The 26,966-nt window shown below is 54.4% G+C and overlaps 1 protein-coding gene and 2 long non-coding RNA genes across 3 annotated transcripts; 2 read left to right on the forward strand and 1 right to left on the reverse strand.

Moving 5' to 3' along the window:
* Positions 1 to 751: 751 nt before the first annotated feature.
* On the forward strand, positions 752 to 3,327 carry LOC147097200 (disco-interacting protein 2 homolog B-A-like; the record flags this gene model as incomplete). Its single annotated transcript, XM_085972547.1, has 3 exons — positions 752 to 947; positions 1,706 to 1,829; positions 2,966 to 3,327. Coding segments are annotated over 3 exons (573 nt in total), but the record flags the coding sequence as incomplete, so codon positions are not given.
* A 3,842-nt stretch (positions 3,328 to 7,169) lies between these two features.
* On the reverse strand, positions 7,170 to 13,332 carry LOC147097201 (uncharacterized). The gene is made up of 2 exons (XR_015074501.1): positions 13,131 to 13,332; positions 7,170 to 7,689 (listed from the first exon to the last, which is right to left on the reverse strand). It is a non-coding gene; the product is annotated as an uncharacterized LOC147097201 (long non-coding RNA).
* Positions 12,945 to 26,700, forward strand: LOC147097202 (uncharacterized). Its single transcript, XR_015074502.1, has 3 exons — positions 12,945 to 13,165; positions 22,036 to 22,086; positions 26,593 to 26,700. It is a non-coding gene; the product is annotated as an uncharacterized LOC147097202 (long non-coding RNA).
* The last annotated feature ends 266 nt before the right edge of the window (positions 26,701 to 26,966 follow it).

Genomic DNA, 26,966 nt, shown 5'->3' on the forward strand with positions numbered 1-26,966 from the left:
CCTGCTGGCTTTTGGCACTGGTGTGTGAAAGGAAGTCGAGGCTTTGGAGAGGGTGCGAAGGAGATTGACCAGAATGGTACCAGGGGATGAGGGACTTCAGTTGTGTGGAGAGACTGGAGAAGCTGGGGTTGTTCTCCTTAGAGCAGAGAAGGTTAAGGGGGAGATTGACCAGAATGGTACCAGGGCAGGAGGGACTTCAGTGACGTGGAGAGACTGGAGAAGCTGGGATTGTTCTCCTTAGAGCAGAGAAGGTTAAGGGGGAGATTGACCAGAATGGTTCCAGGGGATGAGGGACTTCAGTGACGTGGATAGACTGGAGAAGCTGGGGTTGTTCTCCTTAGAGCAGAGAAGGTTAAGAGGAGATTTGATAGAGGTGTTCAAAATCATTACAAGGGGTTTTGATCGAGTAAATCAGGAGAAAGTGTTTCCAGTGGCAGGAGGGTCGGTAACCAGAGGACACAGATTGAAGATAATCGACAAAAGAACCAGAGGGGGAGATGAGGAGAATGTTTTTTACGCAGCGAGTTGTTGTGATCTGGAACGCGCTGCCTGAAAGGGCGGTGGAAGCAGATTCAATAGTAACTTTCAAAAGGGGAATGGGATAAATACTTGAAGGGGAAAAATTCACAGGGCTCCGGGGGAAAGAGCAGGGGGGAGTGGGACTAATTGGAGAGCTCGTTCAAAGAGCCGGCACAGGCACAACGGGCCGAATGGCCTCCTCCTGTGCTGTGATATTCTACGATTCTAATAACCCGTCTCTCTGTGCCCCGAGATCTGGGTGAGCAGCCCGCACAACTCCAGTGGCTACTACACCATCGATGGGGACGAGTCGCTCCAAGCCGACCACTTCAACACGCGGCTCAGCTTCGGAGATGTTCACACGCTGTGGGCCCGGACTGGATACCTTGGGTTCGTCCGCAGGACTGAGCTCACCGACGCCAGTGGAGGTAAGCGCCAGACAAAGTCTCGGTTTAACATCCCATCCGAAAGATGTCCCCTCCGACAGTGCGGCGCTCCCTCAGTGCCGCCCCTCCGACAGTGCGGCGCTCCCTCCGCGCCGCCCCTCCGACAGTGCGGCGCTCCCTCCGCGCCGCCCCTCCGACAGTGCGGCGCTCCCTCAGTGCCGCCCCTCCGACAGTGCGGCGCTCCTCCGCGCCGCCCCTCCGACAGTGCGGCGCTCCCTCCGCGCCGCCCCTCCGACAGTGCGGCGCTCCCTCCGCGCCGCGCCGCCCCTCCGACAGTGCGGCGCTCCCTCCGCTCCGCGCCGCCCCTCCGACAGTGCGGCGCTCCCTCCGCTCCGCGCCGCCCCTCCGACAGTGCGGCGCTCCCTCCGTTCCGCGCCGCCCCTCCGACAGTGCGGCGCTCCCTCCGCGCCGCCCCTCCGACAGTGCGGCGCTCCCCTCCGCGCCGCGCCGCCCCTCCGACAGTGCGGCGCTCCCTCCGCTCCGCGCCGCCCCTCCGACAGTGCGGCGCTCCCTCCGCTCCGCGCCGCCCCTCCGACAGTGCGGCGCTCCCTCCGCTCCGCGCCGCCCCTCCGACAGTGCGGCGCTCCCTCCGCTCCGCGCCGCCCCTCCGACAGTGCGGCGCTCCCTCAGCACCGCCCCTCCGACAGCGCTGTACTGAAGGTGTTTTCATTACTTTATCATCACTAAACCGATCCGCGGGTAGAGTATGATGCTGACAGCCCTGTGGCTCCTCTCTCTAGATCGGCACGATGCACTTTATATTGTTGGAGCCCTGGACGAGACGCTGGAGCTACGAGGCCTGCGCTACCACCCCATCGACATTGAAACCTCTGTCTCACGGGCTCATAGGGGCATCGGGGAATGGTGAGTGTCGCAAAGGTGTAAGCAGTGTCGGGGGAGTGGGCAGGGTCGTACTAACGCTGCTAGACGGAAGTGGAACCCGAGTGCCATTCACACAGGGAACACCGTCTGGGCTCACGGTCTCTCGGACCCTGCTTCTTCCACCCCCACCACCCCCCTGTCTGTCTCTCTGGATGCCTCTCTCTCTCTGGGTCCCCCTCTCTCTCTCTCTCCCCTCCCCCCACCCCCCCCTCTCTGTCCCCTCTCTCTCTCTCTCTCGGTCCCCCCCTCTCTCTCGGTCCCTCTCTCAACCCTTCTCTCTCTCGGTCTCCCTCTCCCTCTTCTCCGCCCCCCCTTCTCTCTCTCTCTCCCTCTGTCCCCCCCCCTCTCTCCTCTCTCTCTCTCGGTCCCTCTACAGTCTCTCCCTCTCTCTCTGCCTATACATTCATTGGACCACACTTGGCGTACCGTTCTGGTCTCCGTATACCTTGGTTAGACCACACGTGGAGCACCGTGCACAGTTCTGGTCTCCATATACCTTGATTAGACCACACTTGGGGCACTGTGCACAGTTCTGGTCTCCATATACCTTGGTTAGACCACACTCGGAGCACTGTGCACAGTTCTGGTCTCCATATACCTTGATTAGACCACACTCTGAGCACTGTGCACAGTTCTGGTCTCCATATTCTATAGAGGCACTGCAGAAGGAGCAAAGAAAGATTGACAAGGATGATACCAGAACTGAGAGGTTTATAACTATCAGGAGAGACTGAACAGACTGGGGCTCTTTTTTTCTCGAAAAGAGAAGGCTGGGGGGTGACCTGATAGAGGCCTTTAAAATTATGAAGGGGTTTCGATAGGGTAGACGTAGAGAAGATGTTTCCACTTGTGGGGAAGACCAGAACTAGGGGCCATCGATATAAGATAGTCACTAATAAATCCAATGGGGAATTCAGGAGAAACTCCTTTACCCAGAGAGTGTGGAACTCGCTACCACGGAGTGGTTGAGGTGAATAGCAGAGATGGATTTAAGGGGGAAGCTGGATAAACACACGAGGGAGAAGGGAATGGAAGGATGGGGAGGGAGGAGGCTCGTGGGGAGCGCAAACACCGGCTGTGCTGTGTAATTAACTGCAGGCGTGTTCTCTCCCCTCCAGCGCCGTCTTCACCTGGACCAACCTGCTGGTGGTGGTGGTGGAGCTGAGCAGCTCGGAGCAGGAGGCGCTCGACCTGGTCCCTCTGGTCACCGGCGTGGTGCTGGAGGAGCACTACCTGATCGTGGGTGTGGTGGTGGTGGTGGACCCCGGGGTCGTGCCCATCAACTCACGCGGGGAGAAGCAGCGCATGCACCTCCGCGACAGCTTCCTGGCCGACCAGCTGGACCCCATCTACGTGGCTTACAACATGTGAAGGCGCGGCGGGGAGAGAGACACGGACTCTACATTTCAACCCATGGACTGCGGAGGGCGAGACGGAAGCGGATATGTACGCGAGACCTCCTTGTTCGGAGTCATTTGGCGGGGGGAGGGAGGGCGGGAATGTATAGTGAGGGGTGGGGTAGGGTTCGGGATATCTGACATAGCCAACAAATTAACTGCAAGTGTTAAATGTGTGTGTGTGGGGCGGAGGTGATGGGAGCGCGGGAGGAGAGAGTTCGGGGGGTGGGAGGGGGTTTGAACGGGTTAACGTCGACTGGGGCTGGCGGATTCTCCTTGTCCGGAAACAACAGAAGCCAGGGTGCGCTTGAAGGAAGGGGGGGCGAACTCAAAACTAATCTTGCGGGGAAACGATATTTTAAGCGGGCGAGTGGCCAGTCTGGGCAACGGGCTCCCCCCTGGGGAGGCGGTGGGAGCCCCGAGTGTTTATTCAGCCAAACGGAAATCGGATTGATTTTGGGATCCGGCGTGACCTGTTCGGAAAGGGTGAATTTTGGACTTAACCTAGCTCCGCTTCTACCCAGTCCGGTCGTCGCAAGATACGACGGTAATGGAGTTATTGACTGAGCACAGCGATAAATCTCCTCACCTCGCGTCCTTTGCATTCTCACTGTTGGGAGAGCTCCCCACATGGCGGAGAGATTTGGGGGCCGTAGGTACAAAGTCGCTTGTTCCTCCCGCACACGCTACTCACCGCAGGTCGTGTCTGAAATTACCCGGATGCTGGATTCCTGCTTCCACACTCTCTCCCTCGGGAGCCTGTTCCACAGATTGGCCACCCGGCCACCCGCTCGCTCACTGAAATTAGTGTTTCCGCTCGATTCGTTTTGAATCTCCCCCCCCCGCCGTCGAGCCCTCTGCTTCTACTGTTCTCGGTACTGTACGCAGCCAACGTCATCCAGTCCCCCTCTAGAATCCAGAAAACAGCGGGGGGGGGGCGCGAGAAATCACCCCTCGCCCTTCTCCTATCCCGTGACGGGCTGGCGGAACGAGTCGGGCTCCACGACCAGCTCCTTGACGAGAGAGGTAATCCAACCCGTGTCTAACCCCTGCCTTTGCCAAACCCATGAACCACAACACTGATCCATACATTTCAAGCGGTATAATGATGTATAAAGCTTAAATCTCTCTCTCTCTCTCACACACACACACACATATATATATATAAATAATTTATTTGACTTCAGGCGTGTGAGATGTCCTTAACTCCGAAATCACTGGAACCCGGAACCCGAGCTCGTATTGTACTGAATGTGGCGAGGACTCTGGGGCGGCAGTTCCTTGCATATCGAGTCTTGACAGCAGTGTTTCAAAGCAGCCCTCGACGGTATAACATTCATCGCGTACTCTGATTTTCTCTCTCTGTCCTCCGCACGCCCCCCTCCCTCCCTCACTTCCAGGCCAGTAAGACAGCACCCCCCCAAGCCGTCGACAACAGAACGACGGCGAAATACTGCGGGTGCGTAGGGTGGGGATACCCCCCCCCCCCGAGACACAAAGCAGAAAGTGCTGGAACAGTCGGCGGGGTCGGGCTGTGTGTCTGGAGCGAGAGAGAGAGAAAAAAAACCGAGTGTGAGTTCTGACGAGAGGTCGTCGACCTGGAACGTTGACTCTCGTTTCTCTCTCCGCAGAGGCGCGAGTTTTAATCACTTCACGGGAGCAGACCCGCCCGGGGTCGGGATGGTGGCGGGGGGGCTTTTTAAAACTACGCCGCACTCGCCTCCCTGCAACGGTGACTGTTGAACTGGACGACTCCTGCACCGCTCCGTTCCAGGGGGCCGTGCTAGTGTGCTGGCATGTCGCGCACTCGCTCGGTAATAGTGAGCTCGCCGGCCGAGGCATCGAGTGCTCCTGAACATTGCAGAGGGGGGTGGGTCCTACCTGGGACAGAACCCCCTTCCCTGACACATTGCAGTAGCGTGCGGCCATTTGAAGGGGTGGGGTTGGGAACAAAAACATCTCGTGTCCTTGCGGTCGTACGCCTTGTCAAAAACTCCCAAGCTCTGCCCGGACCCTCCTGTCCCATCGGGACTCGACACCGGCTAGTTCCTTCAGGTCTCTCGCCAAGGCCTGGCCATCCCCCGCCCACCACCGGCTGTGTCCAGTCGTAAACCTATCTCCGATTGACACTCTGCGACCAATGTGAAACGTGCGTGTGTTTGTGCACGTGTCAGTATCTGTGCATGCGTGTGTTTATATGAATGTGTGCGTTTGCGTCACTGCGTGTCGGTACGTGCTATGTTGGTGTGTCTGTGTGTGTGTGACTGCACGTGTCAGTATTTGTGTATGTGTCTGTGTGTGACTGCGCAGTCAGTATTTGTGTGTGTGTCTCTCTGTGGGCGCTGTGTTTGTGCGCTCTGCGTGTGTGTGTGTTTGTGCGCTGTGTATGTGTTGGTGTGTCTGTGAGTCGCTGTGTGCGTCTGTGTGTGTGTGTCAGTGTACGGCTGCATTACCTCGTGTGATAGCAGAGAGACCCGCAGGCTGGTGGTCGGGTCCCCGGGACACAGCCGGCCTTGGGCTTTGCTTCACTCGAGCTGCTGTGTGTCTCCAAACACTCGCGGCTTTTCGCTGTCCAGGTTCCTTGAAGCCAATGTGTATATGTATATAATATATATAAAAAAGTATTATAATCTACATATACAGTGACTGCACATGGTTTGGGGGGGGGGGGGGGGCGAGGGCGGGGGGAGTTTAATCCTTTAGATCATCTGTAATACATGTAACAACCACTGACCTGTAACCTCGTTCATTGTCTCGTTTCACGGACGTTTACAAATTGTCAATAGTTTGAAACGTAAAATTTAGGATTGCAGACTTGTGTGTAAATATGAACCCCCCTTGTCCTGGCGGGGTGCAGGGAGATCTGGCGCTGTAACGCGCGATGGCCGAGGTACCTACTCACCAGGGGGGGGGGGAAGCGCGCCCGGATTATGGGGGTGGGAGAGAGGACCATCTTCACGATCGCGCGCGAGAACCCCAAGGCCGAGCCCGTCCAATTTTGAGTTTTGTGAGGCGTCTTCTGTTGGCGCTAGCGCGATCTGGTTCGGGCAAAGGGGCCAGTGTTTCGGGTACCGAGGTCACACTAACACACAAGGCGTTCTTTAGTTACGATATACGCGTTGAAATATCCGGTAATTCTTGATCTTCCTTTAGGCCCGTTACATTCATCGTGACATTCTTTCATTTTTTTTTTTGTATATTTGTGATGATTACTGTTTTTATATTTCAACAGCTGAAAATTAAAAGCTTTTATTTTTGCTGCAGCCCAATGCTTGCTTTCTGATACTCTCACCACCCTCCCTGCCGAGTGGGCAAGCAGGAGGCAAAGGCAGTTCGGTGCACAGGGCAGGAAAGAAAGTAAATACATTGGAACAGCGCCTTTCACGGCCAACCCGAAGCGCTTCACAGCCAATGAAGTGCATCTTGCCGTGTAGTCGCTGTTGTAATGTGGGAAACGTGGCAGCCAATTTGCGCACAGCAAGCTCCCGCACACCGCAATGTGATAATTATAAGATCGTCTGGTTTTTTTTTGTAGTGGTGCTGGTTGAGGAATAAATATTGCCCCAGGACGCCGAGGAGAACGCCCACGCCCACCCCCACCCCCACCCTTCTTCAAATAGTGGCATTGGGATCTTTAACATCCACCCGAGAGAGCAGACAGGGCCTCGGTTTAACGTCTCATCAAAAGACGGCCCGTGCAACGCTCCCTCAGTACTGCCCTCCGATGGTGCGGCGCTCCCTCAGCACCGCCCCTCCGACAGTGCGGCGCTCCCTCAGTACTGGCACCGGGACTATCATCCTGGATTATGAGTCTCTGCAGTGGGGGCTCGAACTCCACGCACGTCAGACTCGGAGGCGAGAGAGAGAGTACTGCCCTGCCGGACACCGTTGTCTATGATATTATCGGTGTGAAATAAAGAGTAGATTTGCCTTTCTAAATCTAGGCTTTATTAACCTTAAAAACCCAGCAGCACATCTTCAACACCCAGTCCCAACCAAGGCTGTAGAGAACTGAATTTAAGATGGCCACCACAAATCACATGACATCAACTACCAATGAGTTTACAGCATATATCTCAAGGCAGGAAACAGGCAACCAATCACAATACTTCTTACAAAACAAGAATAATCACCACATTCACCCCTCCTTTTAAAACATACTCCAACCTAGGTAGCCTTTACAATTTATTATTTATAACAAACAATATTTCAACAATTTTAAAACATTACTATCAATTATTTTAAAAGTCCATTTTCGTTCGTGTCGACCTTCTTAACCTTGGTGAAATTCTTGCCCTCCCACACCAGGAGACACGAAGTATCTTCTGCAGGAAGACTATCCATATCCCAATTATCAACGGTTTCCGGATTGGAAATCCCATCAGAAGGTAAACTGGGACGGCCATGAACATCCATCGAGGGCTGACTAATAGAATTATAATTATCTGCAATAGGATTGGAAATATTCGTAGTATCTGTGACGACATCCACATTATCTGAATCATGACTATTGTTAATATCCTCAGAAGAGGGCTGGCCACCACAAGGAGCCAAGTCTTTAATTGAAACAGTACTTTCTTTCCCATCTTGGAATCGAATATGAGCATATTGGGAATTTGCCTCCAACAGCTCCAACTCCTCCACTAAAGGATCATATTTTGACAATCTAACATGGCGTCGAAGCAGCACAGGTCCCTGCATAGTAAGCCATGAAGGTACCGAATATCCAGTAGTAGATCTCCGCGGATAGTTAAAGAGCCTTTCATGGGGGGTCACATTAGCAGCCGTTGAAAGCAATGATCTAATGGAATGCAGGGCATCAGGCAGTACCATTTCCCACTGTGTATTCTTAAGGTTCCGAGATGTCAAAGCCAACATAACTGCCTTCCAGATCACCCCATTATATCGTTCGCACTGTCCATTACCCTGGGGATTATACGGGGTAGTTCTACTAGTAGAGATTCCCGACTCTGGAGGTATTCCTTCAACTGGAAGACATAAAAGAACTTCCCTGATCCGAATGGATATACGCAGGCATCCCAAAGATGACAAAAAGTTGAGTCAGACATTTGATAACTGTAGCAGCTGATACATCTGCGCAAGGAAAAGCAAAAGGTAACTTTGAAAACTCATCCACAACAGTAAATATATATCGATTCTGAGTCGTTGAAGGAAGAGGCCCCTTAAAATCAACGCTCAAAAGGAGAAGTAGCCTTTATAAGATGAGCTCGTTGAGGCTTAAAGAAATTCGGTTTACACCGAGCACAGATAGAACATGATGAAGTCCTCCGCTTGACGTCTTCAACTGAAAAGGGCAAATTCTTACTGCGTACGAAGTGTATCATCCTCGTAACACCAGGATGACACAAAGCATTATGAAGATTAATAAGCGTATCTCCGTGAATCACAGAACAATAAGCCCTCGACAGCACATCAGCAGCAACATTATCCTTCCCCGGACGGTAAACTATATCAAAATGGTAACATGCCAACTCAATCCTCCACCTCATTATTTTATCATTCTTGATCTTTCCAAAATGTTTGACATCAAACATAAAAGGACACAGACTTTTGGTCAGTTACCAACGTAAAATGTCGCCCGATAAATAATGTCTCCATTTACGCAGTGCTTCTACTATTGCATACGCCTCTTTCTCTATTGAGGAGTGTCTTTTCTCACTTGTTCAAAGTACGTGAGAAAAAGGCCACAGGTCTTCCATTTTGGTTCAGAGTAGCCCCAATTGCAAAATCGGAAGCGTCCGTCTCAATCACAAAGGGAACCTGCTCATCAATAGAATGCACAACTGCTCCAAGGATATCCTTTTTGAAGTTATCAAAACACGTCCTGGCCTCCCACGTAACCCGAATAAGGGGCCGGATCTTCTGCGAAAAGTTTGCAATCCAATTAGAATAATAAGAAAACAGCCCAACAACTCGTTGCAAAGCCTTAGAATTAGTAGGACAAGGTAAATCGATCAATGGTCGCAGGCGTTCTGGATCTGGTTTAATCTTGTTTCCAGAGATAATATACCCCAGTAGATTTACCTCAGTGGTCGAAAAGATACACTTCTCTTTATTAAAAGTTAAACCAACTTTTTCCGCAGCTTGAAGGAATCTTTCTAAATTACAATCATGCTCCACCCTTGATTTGCCACACACTGTGATGTCATCTAAATATGAAAAGGTGTCAGAGAGAGAGAGTTATCACTTATAAAAGCGTCCATTGCCCGTTGAAAACAGGCAACACCATTAGCAACACCAAATGGTACTCGGCAAAACTGATACAGCTTTCCGCCAGCCTCAAAGGCCGTATATGGTTGATCCCTCTTAACGATAGGAATCTGATGATAAGCACTCTTTAGGTCAATAGTGCTAAAAACCTTATACTGAGATACTTTGTTGATAAGCTCATCAATCTTAGGCAAAGGGTACGCATCTAATTGAGTATACCTATTAATAGTTTGAGAGTAGTCTATCATTATTCGTTTCTTATGTCTCTAGTGGTGACAACTACTTGTGCCCGCCAGGGCGAACAACTAGGTTCAATGATTCCTTCCAATAAAAGATGTTGAACTTCAGAATTAATAAATTCTTTATCCTGACTGCTATACCTTCTCGACTTGGTAGCAATTGGCTTACAATCCAGCATCAAATTGGAAAAAAGTGATAATGGAGAAATGGATAAAGAAGTTAATCCACAAATAGATAAAGGTGGCTTAGTTCCTCCAAAAGAAAGACTGAGAGACTCGTGTAATTGAAGCACATCATGACCAATCAAAATATCTGCACAGAGATTAGGCAAAACAGATAGGCGTATATCAATATACGTATTACCTAGAAGAATTAATTTCACAAGGCAACAACCAGCTACTTGTGAAGTGAAGAGTCGTCTGAGCCATACACACCTGATAAGTAACAGGCGAAATTTTCAAACGCTTCTCCTTCACAAATTGAAGACTTATAAAACTCTCGGTACTGCCCGTATCTATAGAGGGCCTTCACTTCTAACCCATTAACTTGGGCCGTAACTATAGCTTTGTTTAGGACATGAGCAAAGGCAGCAGAAACTGATGCAATAAACGCCCTATCTAAAGGCTGAATAGTCGCAGAGGAGGTAATTGATTTACAAACACATGCATAATGACCTCTCTTGCCGCATTTACTACACACAGCCTCCCGAGCAGGACACTTCAGACGAGGGTGCCGGGCGTTCCCACAAAAATAACACTTCTGAATCCTAGAGGCAACAGCAGCCGAAGTAGAAACTGTTTCAGAATCTGGTAAACCACTCCTATTAAGTCCATATAATTCCTTTTCATCCGGAACTGCCGAAACCACAGTCGCAGGCCGATTAAAAAGAGCGTAAGAATCCGAACTTCTCTGAGCCACATCCAATGTAGAGGCTTGCTCAAAAGCACTCGAGATCCAAAGTCTTATTTTCTAATAACCGCTGACGAATTGATCTAGACAGTAATCCATTAATAAAAGCATCCCGTACCGATTCTTCCTTATATTCTTCTGCCGACACGGCCTTATAATTACAGTTAGCACCAAGGGGCCGAAGTGCTTGTAAATAAGCATCCAAAGATTCTCCCACCTGCTGCCTACGGGCAGATAGAAGGTGACGTGCAAATACCTCATTCTTTGGTTTAACAAAAATCTTTTCCAATGTAGCAATAGCCAATTCGTAAGTTTCACAGTCCAAGATATACTTATACACATCCGGAGCAATGTAGTTGATCAGTATATTCAACTTATTTAGAGACTCTTGATCCAACACACCCAAAAAGTTTTTAAATGTACGATACCAGTGTTTCCATTTATCATCCACTCCTGCAGAATTAGGGTCAGCATTAATCGTTCCGGTTGAAGATATCGCTCCATTCTAACAAAAGGTTAATAAATTGAAATAAAAAGAGTAGATTTGCCTTTCTAAATCTAGGCTTTATTAACCTTAAAAACCCAGCAGCACATCTTCAACACCCAGTCCCAACCAAGGCTGTAGAGAACTGAATTTAAGATGGCCACCACAAATCACATGACATCAACTACTAATGAGTTTACAGCATATATCTCAAGGCAGGAAACAGGCAACCAATTACAATACTTCTTACAAAACAAGAATAATCACCACACGGTGCCACGGAGGTTTCTTGTGCGATGTTGTGACCATCTGTCCCACTTGCTGTGCGATGTCACTTGTATCTATCTGGCCTCGCTGGACGTCGCAGCCGCCCATCTCCTGGACCCCCAATCTCTGGGACGGTTGATGGATTTTGGAGCCTCTTCATCGCATCCTTTCTTCGAAGTGGGGTGTTGGGGGAGAAGAGTCCAACGCTTGGCCTCCAGTGTGGGACAAAACTGAAAGGAGGGAGATATTGGACTGAAAACTCGCCCCGCGGATGGTGCTGGGGAAAGGCTGAGGTACTTTGGGTGGCGTTTGTCGAATGGTGCCCCCTTTTTAATCAGGGGAAATTATTCCTCTTCCACTCGACAAGGTGAGGGTTTGAAAAGCGCACCAAAGCCCCGCGCGAAATATCCACACACACTAATCCCGTTAAACAACTTCAACACCAAGAGAGAGTTTGTAACCCATTAGAGCGGGTTTTCTTACATTGAAGACGACGGTGAATATTTTTTATTCAATTGAAAATTGGGTTTTAGTCAGGGATTTTTTTCTCCGCCCGCGTTCGCTCTGCTAAGGCGGCGGGGCAGCAGCTCTGGGTCCAGCCAATGGGCGGAGAGCGTGTCTCCGACCAATGGGAGAGAGAGCGAGCGCATCTCTGGGCCAATGGGAGAGAGAGCGCATCTCTGGCCAATGGGAGGAGAGAGAGAGAGAGAGGGAGAGGAGGGAGGGGGGGGGGGCGCATCTCTGGCCAATGGGGGAGAGAGGGGGTCTCCGGCCAATGGGAGAGAGAGAGAGGGGAGCGCATCTCCGGCCAATGGGGGAAAAAAGAGAGCACGCATCTCCGGCCAATGGGAGAGAGAGACAGAGGGAGCGCATCTCCGGCCAATGAGAGAGAGAGCGCGTGTCTCCGGCCAATGGGGGAGGGAGAGAGCGCGTCTCCGGCCAATGGGGGAGGGAGAGAGAGCGTGTCTCCAGCCAATGGGAGAGAGCGAGAGAGAGAGCGCGTCTCCGGCCAATGGGAGAGAGAGCGCGTCTCCAGCCAATGGGGAGAGAGAGAGAGGGAGGGCGGGTCTCTGGCCAATGGGGGGGGGGAAAGAAAGAGCGCATCTCCGGCCAATGGGGGAGAGAGGGTCTCCGGCCAATGGGAGAGAGAGGGAGGGCGGGTCTCCGGCCAATGGGAGAGAGAGGCCAATGTGAGAGAGAGAGCGAGTGAGTGAGTGTGTGTGTGTGTGTCCGGCCAATGGGAGAGAGAGTGGGTCTCCGGCCAATGGGGGGGGGGGGGGGGGGTGGGGAAGAGCGCTTAATACTCCGACCAATCAGGAGAGAGCACACTCTCCCACACTGACTAGTGAGGGGAGAGCACTCCATGTGACCAGAGAGCGCGCTGCCCCACCCTCCGACCAATGAGAGCGTGCTCTCCCACACTCTGACCAATGAGGAGAGAGCACTCTGTGACCAATGAGAGCGCGCTCTCCCACCCTCAGACCAATGAGAGCGCGGTTCTCCCACACTCCGCCCAATGAGCAGCGAGAGGGCGGGCCCAGCGCCCACCAATGGGCGGGCGGGGTTAACCGGTCACGTGGGGGCCGTTGAGCGGCCGTTGGGAAGAGACGGTTGGAAAATACTTTTTTTGAAAATTTGATTTTTTTTCCGCTTCCCGCCGGGGGATTTTTTCCTCGGCGTCGATTGAAATAATTTCTTTATATTATATTATTATAAACTCTTGTAATTTCCCCACCGCCCAACACCAGCACCTACCTTCAGCGAAAGGAGCGGCCGGCATTCCGAATGAGGTAAAAAAAATATCTATATTATTATCGGAGGTTAAAATAAATACTGTTAGCTCAGCTGGAAATTAATATTTTCTGAGGTAAAAATCCCGATTTTACTGGAAAGAAAAGCGCGAGTTAATGCGGCGAGTCCAACCCGCCTGACCCCTGACCCTCCATTGTGAGCTCTGACCCTGATTTCTTAGCCCCCGCCTTTCAGCCTTAGCCCCGCCCCTCAGTCTTAGCCCCGCATCCAGCCCCGCCCCCTCAGTCTTAGCTCCGCATCCAGCCCCGCCCCCTCAGTCAGCCCCGCCCCCTCAGTCTTAACCCCGTCCCCTCAGTCTTAGCCCCGCCCCCCTCAGTCTTAGCCCCGCCCCCTCGGTCTAAGCCCCGCATCCAGCCCCGCCCCCTCAGTCTTAGCCCCGTCCCCTCAGTCTTAGCCCCGCATCCAGCCCCGCCCCCTCAGTCTTAGCCCCGTCCCCTCAGTCTTAGCCCCGCATCCAGCCCCGCCCCCTCAGTCTTAGCCCCGTCCCCTCAGTCTTAGCCCCGCCCCCTCGGTCTAAGCCCCGCATCCAGCCCCGCCCCCTCAGTCTTAGCCCCGCCCCCTCAGTCTTAGCCCCGCCCCCTCGGTCTAAGCCCCGCATCCAGCCCCGCCCCCTCAGTCTTAGCCCCGCCCCCTCGGTCTAAGCCCCGCATCCAGCCCCGCCCCCTCAGTCTTAGCCCCGCCCCCTCAGTCTTAGCCCCGCATCCAGCCCCGTCCCCTCAGTCTTAGCCCCGCCCCCTCGGTCTAAGCCCCACATCCAGCCCCGCCCCTCAGTCTTAGCCCCGCCCCCTCAGTCTTAGCCCCGCATCCAGCCCCGTCCCCTCAGTCTTAGCCCCGCCCCCTCAGTCTTAGCCCCGTCCCCTCAGTCTTAGCCCCGCATCCAGCCCCGCCCCCTCAGTCTTAGCCCCGCCCCCTCAGTCTTAGCCCCGCCCCCTCAGTCTTAGCCCCGTCCCCTCAGTCTTAGCCCCGCCCCCTCGGTCTAAGCCCCACATCCAGCCCCGCCCCTCAGTCTTAGCCCCGCCCCCTCAGTCTAAGCCCCGCATCCAGCCCCGCCCCCTCAGTCTTAGCCCCGCCCCCTCGGTCTAAGCCCCGCATCCAGCCCCGTCCCCTCAGTCTTAGCCCCGCCCCCTCAGTCTTAGCCCCGCATCCAGCCCCGTCCCCTCAGTCTTAGCCCCGCCCCCTCAGTCTTAGCCCCGTCCCCTCAGTCTTAGCCCCGCATCCAGCCCCGCCCCCTCAGTCTTAGCCCCGCCCCCTCAGTCTTAGCCCCGCATCCAGCCCCGCCCCTCAGTCTTAGCCCCGCCCCCTCAGTCTTAGCCCCGCATCCAGCCCCGTCCCCTCAGTCTTAGCCCTGCCCCCTCAGTCTTAACCCCGCCCCCTCGGTCTTAGCCCCGCATCCAGCCCCGCCCCCTCAGTCTTAGCCCCGCCCCCTCAGTCTTAGCCCCGTCCCCTCAGTCTTAGCCCCGCATCCAGCCCCGTCCCCTCAGTCTTAGCCCCGCCCCCTCAGTCTTAGCCCCGCATCCAGCCCCGTCCCCTCAGTCTTAGCCCCGCCCCCTCAGTCTTAGCCCCGTCCCCTCAGTCTTAGCCCCGCCCCCTCAGTCTTAGCCCCGCCCCCTCAGTCTTAGCCCCGTCCCCTCAGTCTTAGCCCCGCATCCAGCCCCGTCCCCTCAGTCTTAGCCCCGTCCCCTCAGTCTTAGCCCCGCATCCAGCCCCGTCCCCTCAGTCTTAGCCCCGCCCCCTCAGTCTTAGCCCCGTCCCCTCAGTCTTAGCCCCGCCCCCTCAGTCTTAGCCCCGCCCCCTCAGTCTTAGCCCCGTCCCCTCAGTCTTAGCCCCGCATCCAGCCCCGCCCCCTCAGTCTTAGCCCCGTCCCCTCAGTCTTAGCCCCGCCCCCTCAGTCTTAGCCCCGCATCCAGCCCCGCCCCCTCAGTCTTAGCCCCGCCCCCTCAGTCTTAGCCCCGCCCCCTCGGTCTAAGCCCCGCATCCAGCCCCGTCCCCTCAGTCTTAGCCCCGCCCCCTCAGTCTTAGCCCCGCATCCAGCCCCGCCCCCTCAGTCTTAGCCCCGCCCCCTCAGTCTTAGCCCCGCATCCAGCCCCGCCCCCTCAGTCTTAGCCCCGCCCCCTCAGTCTTAGCCCCGCATCCAGCCCCGTCCCCTCAGTCTTAGCCCCGCCCCCTCAGTCTTAGCCCCGCCCCCTCAGTCTTAGCCCCGCCCCTCAGTCTTAGCCCCGCCCCCTCAGTCTTAGCCCCGTCCCCTCAGTCTTAGCCCCGCATCCAGCCCCGCCCCCTCAGTCTTAGCCCCGCCCCCTCAGTCTTAGCCCCGCCCCCTCAGTCTTAACCCCCGCATCCAGCCCCGCCCCCCTCAGTCTCAGCCCCGCCCCCTCAGTCTTAACCCCGCATCCAGCCCCGTCCCCTCAGTCTTAGCCCCGTCCCCTCAGTCTTAGCCCCGCATCCAGCCCCGTCCCCTCAGTCTTAGCCCCGCATCCAGCCCCGTCCCCTCAGTCTTAGCCCCGCCCCCTCAGTCTTAGCCCCGCATCCAGCCCCGCCCCCTCAGTCTTAGCCCCGCATCCAGCCCCGTCCCCTCAGTCTTAGCCCCGCCCCCTCAGTCTTAGCCCCGTCCCCTCAGTCTTAGCCCCGCATCCAGCCCCGCCCCCTCAGTCTTAGCCCCGCCCCCTCAGTCTTAGCCCCGCATCCAGCCCCGCCCCTCAGTCTTAGCCCCGCCCCCTCAGTCTTAGCCCCGCCCCTCAGTCTTAGCCCCGTCCCCTCAGTCTTAGCCCCGTCCCCTCAGTCTTAGCCCCGCATCCAGCCCCGTCCCCTCAGTCTTAGCCCCGCATCCAGCCCCGTCCCCTCAGTCTTAGCCCCGCCCCCTCAGTCTTAGCCCCGCATCCAGCCCCGTCCCCTCAGTCTTAGCCCCGCCCCCTCAGTCTTAGCCCCGCATCCAGCCCCGTCCCCTCAGTCTTAGCCCCGCCCCCTCAGTCTTAGCCCCGCATCCAGCCCCGCCCCTCAGTCTTAGCCCCGCCCCCTCAGTCTTAGCCCCGCCCCTCAGTCTTAGCCCCGCCCCCTCAGTCTTAGCCCCGCATCCAGCCCCGTCCCCTCAGTCTTAGCCCCGCCCCCTCAGTCTTAGCCCCGCATCCAGCCCCGTCCCCTCAGTCTTAGCCCCGCCCCCTCAGTCTTAGCCCCGCATCCAGCCCCGTCCCCTCAGTCTTAGCCCCGCCCCCTCAGTCTTAGCCCCGCCCCTCAGTCTTAGCCCCGCCCCCTCAGTCTTAGCCCCGCCCCCTCAGTCTTAACCCCGCATCCAGCCCCGCCCCCTCAGTCTTAGCCCCGCATCCAGCCCCGTCCCCTCAGTCTTAGCCCCGCCCCCTCAGTCTTAGCCCCGCATCCAGCCCCGCCCCCTCAGTCTTAGCCCCGCCCCCTCAGTCTTAGCCCCGCCCCCTCAGTCTTAGCCCCGCCCCCTCAGTCTTAGCCCCGCCCCCTCAGTCTTAGCCCCGCCCCCTCAGTCTTAACCCCGCATCCAGCCCCGCCCCCTCAGTCTTAGCCCCGCATCCAGCCCCGTCCCCTCAGTCTTAGCCCCGTCCCCTCAGTCTTAGCCCCGCATCCAGCCCCGTCCCCTCAGTCTTAGCCCCGCCCCCTCAGTCTTAGCCCCGCATCCAGCCCCGCCCCCTCAGTCTTAGCCCCGCCCCCTCAGTCTTAGCCCCGTCCCCTCAGTCTTAGCCCCGCCCCCTCAGTCTTAGCCCCGCATCCAGCCCCGCCCCCTCAGTCTTAGCCCCGCCCCCTCAGTCTTAGCCCCGCCCCCTCAGTCTTAGCCCCGCATCCAGCCCCGCCCCCTCAGTCTTAGCCCCGCCCCCTCAGTCTTAGCCCCGCATCCAGCCCCGCCCCCTCAGTCTTAGCCCCGCATCCAGCCCCGTCCCCTCAGTCTTAGCCCCGCCCCCTCAGTCTTAGCCCCGTCCCCTCAGTCTTAGCCCCGCATCCAGCCCCGCCCCCTCAGTCTTAGCCCCGCATCCAGCCCCGCCCCCTCAGTCTTAGCCCCGCCCCCTCAGTCTTAGCCCCGCATCCAGCCCCGCCCCCTCAGTCTTAGCCCCGCCCCCTCAGTCTTAGCCCCGCATCCAGCCCCGTCCCCTCAGTCTTAGCCCCGACCCCTCAGTCTTAGCCCCGCATCCAGCCCCGCCCCCTCAGTCTTAGCCCCGCCCCCTCAGTCTTAGCCCCGCATCCAGCCCCGCCCCCTCAGTCTTAGCCCCGCCCCCTCAGTCTTAGCCCCGCCCCCTCAGTCTTAGCCCCACCCCCTCAGTCTTAGCCCCGCATCCAGCCCCGTCCCCTCAGTCTTAGCCCCGCATCCAGCCCCGCCCCCTCAGTCTTAGCCCCGCCCCCTCAGTCTTAGCCCCGTCCCCTCAGTCTTAGCCCCGCCCCCTCAGTCTTAGCCCCGCATCCAGCCCCGCCCCCTCAGTCTTAGCCCCGCCCCCTCAGTCTTAGCCCCGTCCCCTCAGTCTTAGCCCCGTCCCCTCAGTCTTAGCCCCGCATCCAGCCCCGCCCCCTCAGTCTTAGCCCCGTCCCCTCAGTCTTAGCCCCGTCCCCTCAGTCTTAGCCCCGCATCCAGCCCCGTCCCCTCAGTCTTAGCCCCGTCCCCTCAGTCTTAGCCCCGTCCCCTCAGTCTTAGCCCCGCATCCAGCCCCGCCCCCTCAGTCTTAGCCCCGTCCCCTCAGTCTTAACCCCGCATCCAGCCCCGCCCCCTCAGTCTTAGCCCCGCCCCCTCAGTCTTAGCCCCGCATCCAGCCCCGCCCCCTCAGTCTTAGCCCCGTCCCCTCAGTCTTAACCCCGCATCCAGCCCCGCCCCCTCAGTCTTAGCCCCGCCCCCTCAGTCTTAGCCCCGCATCCAGCCCCGCCCCCTCAGTCTTAGCCCCGCCCCCTCAGTCTTAGCCCCGCATCCGGCCCCGCCCCCTCAGCCCCGCATCCAGCCCCGCCCCCTCAGTCTTAGCCTCTCTCTCTCTCTCTACACCACACAGTGTGACGGGAGACCACCCCCCCCCAGAGAGAGAGAGAGAGAGAGAGAGAGGTCTCCCGTCACACTGTGTGTGGTGTAGAGAGAGAGAGAGAGAGAGGTCTCCCGTCACACTGTGTGTGGTGTAGAGAGAGACAATCGTCGCTAAGCAAGAGGAAAAATATCTGACATATTGGGCAGAAACAACAAAAACCCAAAGCAAACTCAATTGCTACTTGGCCCTAAACAGACAATACAACATAGCTGATTACCTGACCATGGTAAAGGACAGCAAACTGAGAAAAACCTTGACAATGTACAGACTTAGCAAACATAGCCTGGCGATCGAAAAAGGTAGACACAGGCAGACCCGGCTGCCAAGAGAGGACAGGATATGATCTCACTGCAGTCAGGGAATGGTGGAGACAGAGATGCACTTCCTCACAGCTTGTAGAAAATATCAGGGCATAAGGGAGAATTTCTACCCAAAATTTACAAAAATATGCCCGGAATTCAGACACTTGAATGACGACCAAAAACTCCCATACCTACTAGGGGAAGAGAGAAATTGTGTAACACTAGCGGCACACTACGTTACAGCTTGCCATAAACAGAGGGACAACCACTAAAGATAAGAAAAGAGTATATATAAATTATATGAAAGTATATTTATACACTCAGGGATATATCTGTTTATACACTGTATGGATAGATCTGTATTTTTGTGAACAAACATGAATGTTTTCCGATGCTTTGGCAACATAAGATGTAACTCGTCATGCCAATAAAGCGAATTGAATTGAGAGAGGGGTCTCCCGTCACACTGTGTGTGGTCATAGAGTCATAGAGTTATACAGCACAGAAAGAGGCCCTTCGGCCCATCGTGTCTGCGCCGTCCATCAAGCCCTGTCCAATCTAATCCCATTTTCCAGCATTCGGTCCATAGCCTTGTATGCAATGGCATTTCAAGTGCTCATCCAAATGCTTCTTGAATGTTGAGGGTTCCTGCCTCTGCCACCCTTTCAGGCAGTGAGTTCCAGACTCCAACCACCCTCTGGGTGAAAAAGTTCCTCCTCAAATCCCCTCCAAACCTCCTGCCTCTTACCTTGAATCTATGCCCCCTTGTTATTGACCCCCCTACTAAGGGGAAAAGTTCCTCTTTATCTACCCTATCTATGCCCCTCATCATTTTGTACACCTCAATCAGGTCCCCCCTCAGCCTTCTCTGCTCCAAGGAAAACAACCCCAGCCTCTTTAGTCTTTCTTCGTAGCCGAGGCGCTCCATCCCAGGTAACATCCCGGTGAATCTTCTCTGCACCCTCTCCAAAGCAATCACATCCTTCCTATAGTGAGGCGACCAGAACTGCACACAGTACTCCAGCTGCGGCCTTACCAGCGTTTTGCACAGCTCCATCATAACCTCCCTGCTCTTATATTCTATGCCTCGGCTAATGAAGGCAAGTATCCCATATGCCTTTTTAAGCACCTTATCTACCTGTTCCGCTGCCTTCAGGGATCTATGTACATGTACACCAAGGTCCCTCTGACCCTCTGTACTTCCTAGGGTCCTACCACTCATTGTGTATTCCCTTGCCTTCTTTGTCCGTCCAAAGTGCATAACCTCACACTTTCCAGTATTGTATTCCATCTGCCAAATCTCTGCCCACTTACTTAGCCTGTCTATGTCCCCTTGCAGGTTTTTGACGTCCTCCTCACTCACTACTTTCCCTCCCATCTTAGTCTCATCTGCAAACTTTGAGACGTCACACTCGGTCCCCTCCTCCAAATCGTTAATATAGATCGTAAAGAGTCGGGGACCCAGCACCGACCCCTGCGGAACACCACCGGTTACCGATCGCCAGTCTGAGGACGAACCATTTATCCCAACTCTCTGCCTTCTGTTAGATAGCCAATCCTCTATCCGTGCCAGAATATTACCCCCAATCCCGTGATTTTTTATCTTAAGCAATAATCTTTTGCGTGGCACCTCATCAAATGCCTTTTGGAAGTCTAAATACACGACGTCCACCGGTTCCCCTTTATCCACCCTAGACGTTGCTTCCTCAAAGAACTCCAGCAAATTTGTCAAACATGACTTCCCCCTTCATAAAACCATGCTGACTTTGTCTTATTAAATTATGATTATCCAAATGTCCTGTTACTGTCTCCTTAATAATGGACTCCAAAATTTTACCTACCACAGATGTTAGGCTAACCGGTCGATAGTTTCCAGCCTTCTGTCTACTGCCCTTTTTAAATAAGGGTGTGACATTCGCAGTTTTCTAGTCTGCCGGGACCTTTGCCGAGTCCAGGGAGTTTGGGAAGCTTATGACCAATGCATCCACAATCCCTACCGCCACTTCCCTCAAGACCCTAGGATGTAAGCCATCAGGTCCAGGTGATTTATCCGCCTCGAGTCCCATTATTTGACCGAGTACCACTTCCTTAGTGATTTTGATCGTCTTTATCGCCTTCCCCCCCTGTAGCCCCCTGCTTGTCCAGTGTTGGCATATTCTTGGTGTCCTCTACTGTAAAGACTGAGACAAAATATTCATTCAGTGTTTTTGCCATCTCCATATTTCCCACCATTAATTTCCCGGTCACATCCTCTAAGGGACCAACATTTACTTTAGCCACCCTTTTTCTTTTTATATAACTATAAAAACTCTTACTATCTGTCTTTATATTTTTTGGCAAATTTACTTTCATCATCTATCTTCCCTTTCTTAATCAATGTATTTGTTATTTTTTGCTGTCTTTTAAAGTTTTCCCAATCCTCTATCCTCCCACTAGATTTGGCTACCTTATATGCCCTTGTTTTTAGTCGAATACTATCCTTCATTTCTTTACTTAGCCACGGATGGCTGTCTTTTCTTTGACACCCTTTTTTCCTCAGCGGAATATACTTTTTCTGGAAGTTGTAAAATAACTCCTTAAATGTACACCACCGATCATGTATCGTCTTACCCTTTAATCTATTTTCCCAATCCACTTTACTCAATTCCGCTCTCATACCTTCATAGCCTCCTTTATTCAAGCTTAGCACGCTTGTTTGAGAGACAACCTCCTCACCCTCTAATCGAAGATGGAATTCAACCATGTTATGGTCACTCATGCCAAAGGGATCCTTTACTAGGACATTTTTAATTAATCCCGTCTCGTTACACAGGACCAGATCTAAGGTTGCTTGCCCCCTGGTCGGTTCAGTTACATACTGCTCAAGAAAGCCATCCCTAATACACTCAATGAACTCATCCTCAAGGCAGCCCTGCCCAATTTGATTTGTCCAATTAAGATGAGAGTTCACATCCCCCATCATTATAGATGTTCCCTTATTACAAGCCTGAACTATTTCCGGATCGATACTCCGTCCAACCGAGTTGCGACTGTTCGGAGGCCTATAGACTACGCCCGCTAGTGTTTTTTTCCCCTTATTATTCCTTATCTCCACCCAAACTGTTTCATTATCCTGATCTTTTGACCCAATATCATTTCTCTGTATTACAGTGATTCCTTCCTTTACTAACATAGCCACCCCACCTCCCCTTCCTTCCTGCCTGTCCTTCCTGATCGTTAAATAACCTGGTATGTTTAATTCCCAGGCATTGTCACCCTGCAGCCATGTTTCTGTAATGGCCACAAGATCATACCCATATGTAGTTATTTGTGCCATTAACTCGTCTATTTTGTGACGAATGCTACGTGCATTCAGATAGAGAACGTTCAAATGTGTTTTGTGACACTTAGTTCCTGCTTTTGCCCTTTTTATGACTTTACCTTTTACTCCATACCTTCTGCCCCTTCCTGACATGCTCTGGTTTTTAATTTCCCCACTGCTACCTAAGTCTATGACCTTCTCTGTTGTCATTTTTATTATTTGCTCTCTAGGAAGCTCCCCCCCACTAGTGCCAGGAAGTCGCCTGCTGCCGCCTTCCCCTGGTAAGTCACCCCCCCACCCCCACCCCCCCCCCACCCCCACCCCCCCACCCCACCCCCACCCACACCCCCCCCACACCCCCAACCCCCCCCCCCCCTTGCTGTACCTGCCTTGGGCGTGATTAACGGGACAGTGTAGAGGGAGCTTTACTCTGTATTTAACCCTTGCTGTACCTGCCTTGGGCGTGATTAACAGGACAGTGTAGAGGGAGCTTCACTCTATATTTAACCCTTGCTGTACCTGCCCTGGGAGTGTTTGACGGGACAGTGTAGAGGGAGCTTCACTCTGTATCTAACCCCGTGCTGTACCTGCCCTGGGAGTGTTTGATGGGACAGTGTAGAGGGAGCTTCACTCTGTATCTAACCCCGTGCTGTACCTGCCCTGGGAGTGTTTGATGGGACAGTGTAGAGGGAGCTTTACTCTGTATCTAACCCGCACTGTACCTGCCCTGGGAGTGTTTGATGGGACAGTGTAGAGGGAGCTTTACTCTGTATCTAACCCCATGCTGTACCTGCCCTGGGAGTGTTTGATGGGACAGTGTAGAGGGAGCTTCACTCTGTATCTAACCTGTGCTGTACCTGCCCTGGGAGTGTTTGATGGGGACAGTGTAGAGGGAGCTTTGCTCTGTATCTAACCCGTGCTGTACCTGGCCTGGGAGTGTTTGATGGGACAGTGTAGAGGGAGCTTCACTCTGTATCTAACCCCTTGCTGTACCTGCCCTGTGAGTGTTTGACGGGACAGTGTAGAGGGAGCTTTGCTCTGTATCTAACCCGTGCTGTACCCCCCGTCCACACACACACCCCCCGTCCACACACACACCCCCCGTCCACAGGGGGCGATGGGGGCTCTCTCTCTCTCTCTCTCTCTCACAGAGAGTGGGTACAGGGGGCGATGGGAGCTCTCTCTCTCTCAGAGAGTGGGTACAGGGGGCGATGGGGGCTCTCTCTCTCTCTCTCTCTCTCACAGAGAGTGGGTACAGGGGGCGATGGGAGCTCTCTCTCTCTCAGAGAGTGGGTACAGGGGGCGATGGGGGCTCTCTCTCTCTCTCTCTCTCACAGAGAGTGGGTACAGGGGGCGATGGGGGCTCTCTCTCTCTCTCTCTCTCTCTCACAGAGAGTGGGTACAGGGGGCGATGGGAGCTCTCTCTCTCTCAGAGAGTGGGTACAGGGGGCGATGGGAGCTCTCTCTCTCTCAGAGAGTGGGTACAGGGGGCGATGGGAGCTCTCTCTCTCTCTCAGAGAGTGGGTACAGGGGGCGATGGGAGCTCTCTCTCTCTCAGAGAGTGGGTACAGGGGGCGATGGGGGCTCTCTCTCTCTGTCTCTCTCTCTCTCTGTCTGTCTCTCTCTCTGTCTCTGTCTCTCTCTCTCTCTCTCTGTGTCTCTCTCTCTGTCTCTCTCTGTCTCTCTCTCTCTGTCTCTCTCTCAGTCCCTCTCTCTCAGTCCCTCTCTCTCTCTCTCTCTCTCAGTCAGTCCTTCTCTCTCTCTCTCAGGGGGGGGTCTCCCGTCACACTGTGTGTGGTGTAGAGAGAGAGAGGTCTCCCGTCACACTGTGTGTGGTGTAGAGAGAGAGAGAGAGAGAGAGAGAGGTCTCCCGTCACACTGTGTGTGGTGTAGAGAGAGAGAGAGAGAGAGGTCTCCCGTCACACTGTGTGTAGTGTAGAGAGAGAGAGAGAGAGAGAGGTCTCCCGTCACACTGTGTGGTGTAGAGAGAGAGAGAGAGAGAGAGAGGTCTCCCGTCACACTGTGTGTGGTGTAGAGAGAGAGAGAGAGAGAGAGGTCTCCCGTCACACTGTGTGTGGTGTAGAGAGAGAGAGAGAGAGAGAGGGGTCTCCCGTCACACTGTGTGTGGTGTAGAGAGAGAGAGAGAGAGAGAGAGAGGGGTCTCCCGTCACACTGTGTGTGGTGTAGAGAGAGAGAGAGAGGGGTCTCCCGTCACACTGTGTGTGGTGTAGAGAGAGAGAGAGAGAGAGAGAGAGAGAGGGGTCTCCCGTCACACTGTGTGTGGTGTAGAGAGAGAGAGAGAGAGAGAGAGAGGGGTCTCCCGTCACACTGTGTGTGGTGTAGAGAGAGAGAGAGAGGGGTCTCCCGTCACACTGTGTGTGGTGTAGAGAGAGAGAGAGAGAGAGAGGGGTCTCCCGTCACACTGTGTGTGGTGTAGAGAGAGAGAGAGAGAGAGAGAGAGAGGGGTCTCCCGTCACACTGTGTGTGGTGTAGAGAGAGAGAGAGAGAGAGAGGGGTCTCCCGTCACACTGTGTGTGGTGTAGAGAGAGAGAGAGAGGGGTCTCCCGTCACACTGTGTGTGGTGTAGAGAGAGAGAGAGAGAGAGAGAGAGAGGGGTCTCCCGTCACACTGTGTGTGGTGTAGAGAGAGAGAGAGAGAGAGAGAGAGAGAGGGGTCTCCCGTCACACTGTGTGTGGTGTAGAGAGAGAGAGAGAGGGGTCTCCCGTCACACTGTGTGTGGTGTAGAGAGAGAGAGAGAGAGAGGGGTCTCCCGTCACACTGTGTGGTGTAGAGAGAGGTCTCCCGTCACACTGTGTGACATAATAAAACTCACTACGCCCTCGGTTTGAGTATAAAGCAAGGCTTTAATCAACTTGTTTCAGAACATGGAGGTCTAGTCCTTCACTAGTTCCTTGTCTTACAAAATGTCCCTAGGCAAGCTGGGCCCGAGTATTTATACTCCTTGGACGTCGCCACTAGCTGGGCCGTCCAGAGTTATTTCAGGAGTAGTTTCTTGATGAATGATGAGATTTATAACAGTGTGTGTGCGGTGTAGAGAGAGGTGGGGGGGTGGTTCGCTGTTCACACGAGCTCTCCTCTTCGTGGGCGCTCAGGAATGTAGGCGTGTTTGTTTGGGCTTTCAGAGGGGACTCGAGCTTTCCCGATGAGAAACCGGTCGGCAGGACTTGGGATGAGCCGGGCTATGCTTTCTGTTCTGCTAAGACGTGGCCCGTGCTCGAAGGGCACGGCGTTCGGAGCGAGTCGGTGACGCTCGACTCCCAAAGGAGAGCTTCTCCTCTCCCCGCGTCCTGGCCTTTGCCGCGCTAAAGCTGCCGAACGCTCGTGCTGTGACTCGTTCCTTTCCTCCCCGTGTGTGTGTGTGTGTGTGTGTGTTGCCCACAGACCCACTGTCCAGTGAGGGCGCTGGTTAGTGAACAGGGGTACTTTATGTTGCAGACGACACAAAGCTGGGTGGGAGGATGTCGTGAAACTCCAGTACGATTTGGACAGGTTGGGTGATTGGGCAGAAACATGGTAAATGCACTATAATGTGGATAAATGTGAGGTTATCCACTTTGGTGGCAAAAACAGGAAGGCAGATTATTATTTGAATGGCAATAGATTGGGAGAAGGGGAAGTGCAACGAGACCTGGGTGTTCTTGTGCACCAGTCGCTGAAGGTAAGCATGCAGGTGCAGCAGGCGGTTAAGAAGGCAAATGGTATGTTGTCCTTCGTAGCAAGAGGGTTCGAGTACAAGAACAAGGATGTCTTGCTACAGTTGTACCGGGCCTTGGTGAGACCACACCTTGAGTATTGTGTGCAGTTTTGGTCGCCTTATCTGAGGAAGGATGTTCTTGCCATGGAAGGAGTGCAGCGAAGATTCACCAGGCTGATACCTGGGATGGCAGGAATGACGTACGAGGAGAGATTGTCTCGATTGGGCTTATACTCACTGGAGTTTAGAAGATTGAGAGGGGATCTCCGAAACCTATAAAATTCTGTCAGGCCTGGACAGACTAGATGCAGGAAGGATGTTTCTGATGGCCGGGGAGTCCAGAACCAGGGGTCATAGTCTAAGGATAAGGGGTAAGCCATTTAGGACAGAGATGAGGAGAAATTTCTTCACCCAGAGAGTGGTGAACCTGTGGAATTCTCTGCCACAGAGGGCGGTGGAGGCCAATTCATTAAATATATTCAAGAAGGAGTTGGATATATTTCTTAAGGCTAAAGGGATCAAGGGATATGGGGAGAAGGCAGGGTCAGGGTACTGAGTTTGGATGATCAGCCATGATCTCATTGAATGGTGGAGCAGGCTCGAGGGCCGAATGGCCTACTCCTGCTCCTATCTTCTGTGTTTCTATGTTTCTATCTGCAGTGGAGGAGGCTGCATTGTGTTGGGTCCGTATCTTTGCAGCTGATATGCAGCCCCGCTCATCGTCTAGTCCGCACTCCTGTCTGTAACGTCGGTTGCCACCTGATTCGGTAACGTACAACGGCGTTAATCCTCGCTGTGTTAGGTTTAGCTGGTCTTCAAGTGAGATTTCAATTGCAGTAAAAGTGCCTCGGTTACCGAGGCTTGGCTTTTTAATCTTCCGACGGGGTGCGGGCGCGCCTCGCGACAGCCTGTGCCAGCGGGAGGGTTACCGCGGCTGGAGCCCGTGCCGTCTGAACACGGTGGAAATTTGGCCGAAAATGTCTCCTGTCGAGCCCTTTGAGCCCCCGTATCCGCGGCAGAAGACGAGCAGGGCCGCACTGGGTCATGGGTCGGTGTCTGTGTCTTGTTTCAGGTAACGCACGATGGAGGAGGTGCAGCACGATGGCAGTAACAACACAGACGCAGGAACGCACCAAATCAGCCTACAGCCCCACACAGTACAGCTCTCTCAGCTCGCACAGCAGGTAACCGACACACACTCGGGCGCGGGGAGTGTTCGGCCTGTATAGCATCCGTCAAACGTCTAGACCGTGTGCCGCCCTGAGCCGGCTGTCCTCTCCCTCTCTCTCTCTCGAGCACACGTTGGGAAAACCGAAGCCCTTGACTTTGGCCCCCCTCCCCCGCCAGCGACTCCATCCCACTCCCAGGCCGCAGCCTCGGGCTGAATGGGACCGTTCGCGACCCCTCGCAACTGACCCCGAGACGAGCTTCCGACCCCGTATGCGC

Source organism: Somniosus microcephalus, chromosome 33 (genome assembly GCF_052327205.1).
Source record: "Somniosus microcephalus isolate GS21.2 chromosome 33, FLI_Smic_1.0, whole genome shotgun sequence".
Classification (NCBI taxonomy): domain Eukaryota; kingdom Metazoa; phylum Chordata; class Chondrichthyes; order Squaliformes; family Somniosidae; genus Somniosus; species Somniosus microcephalus.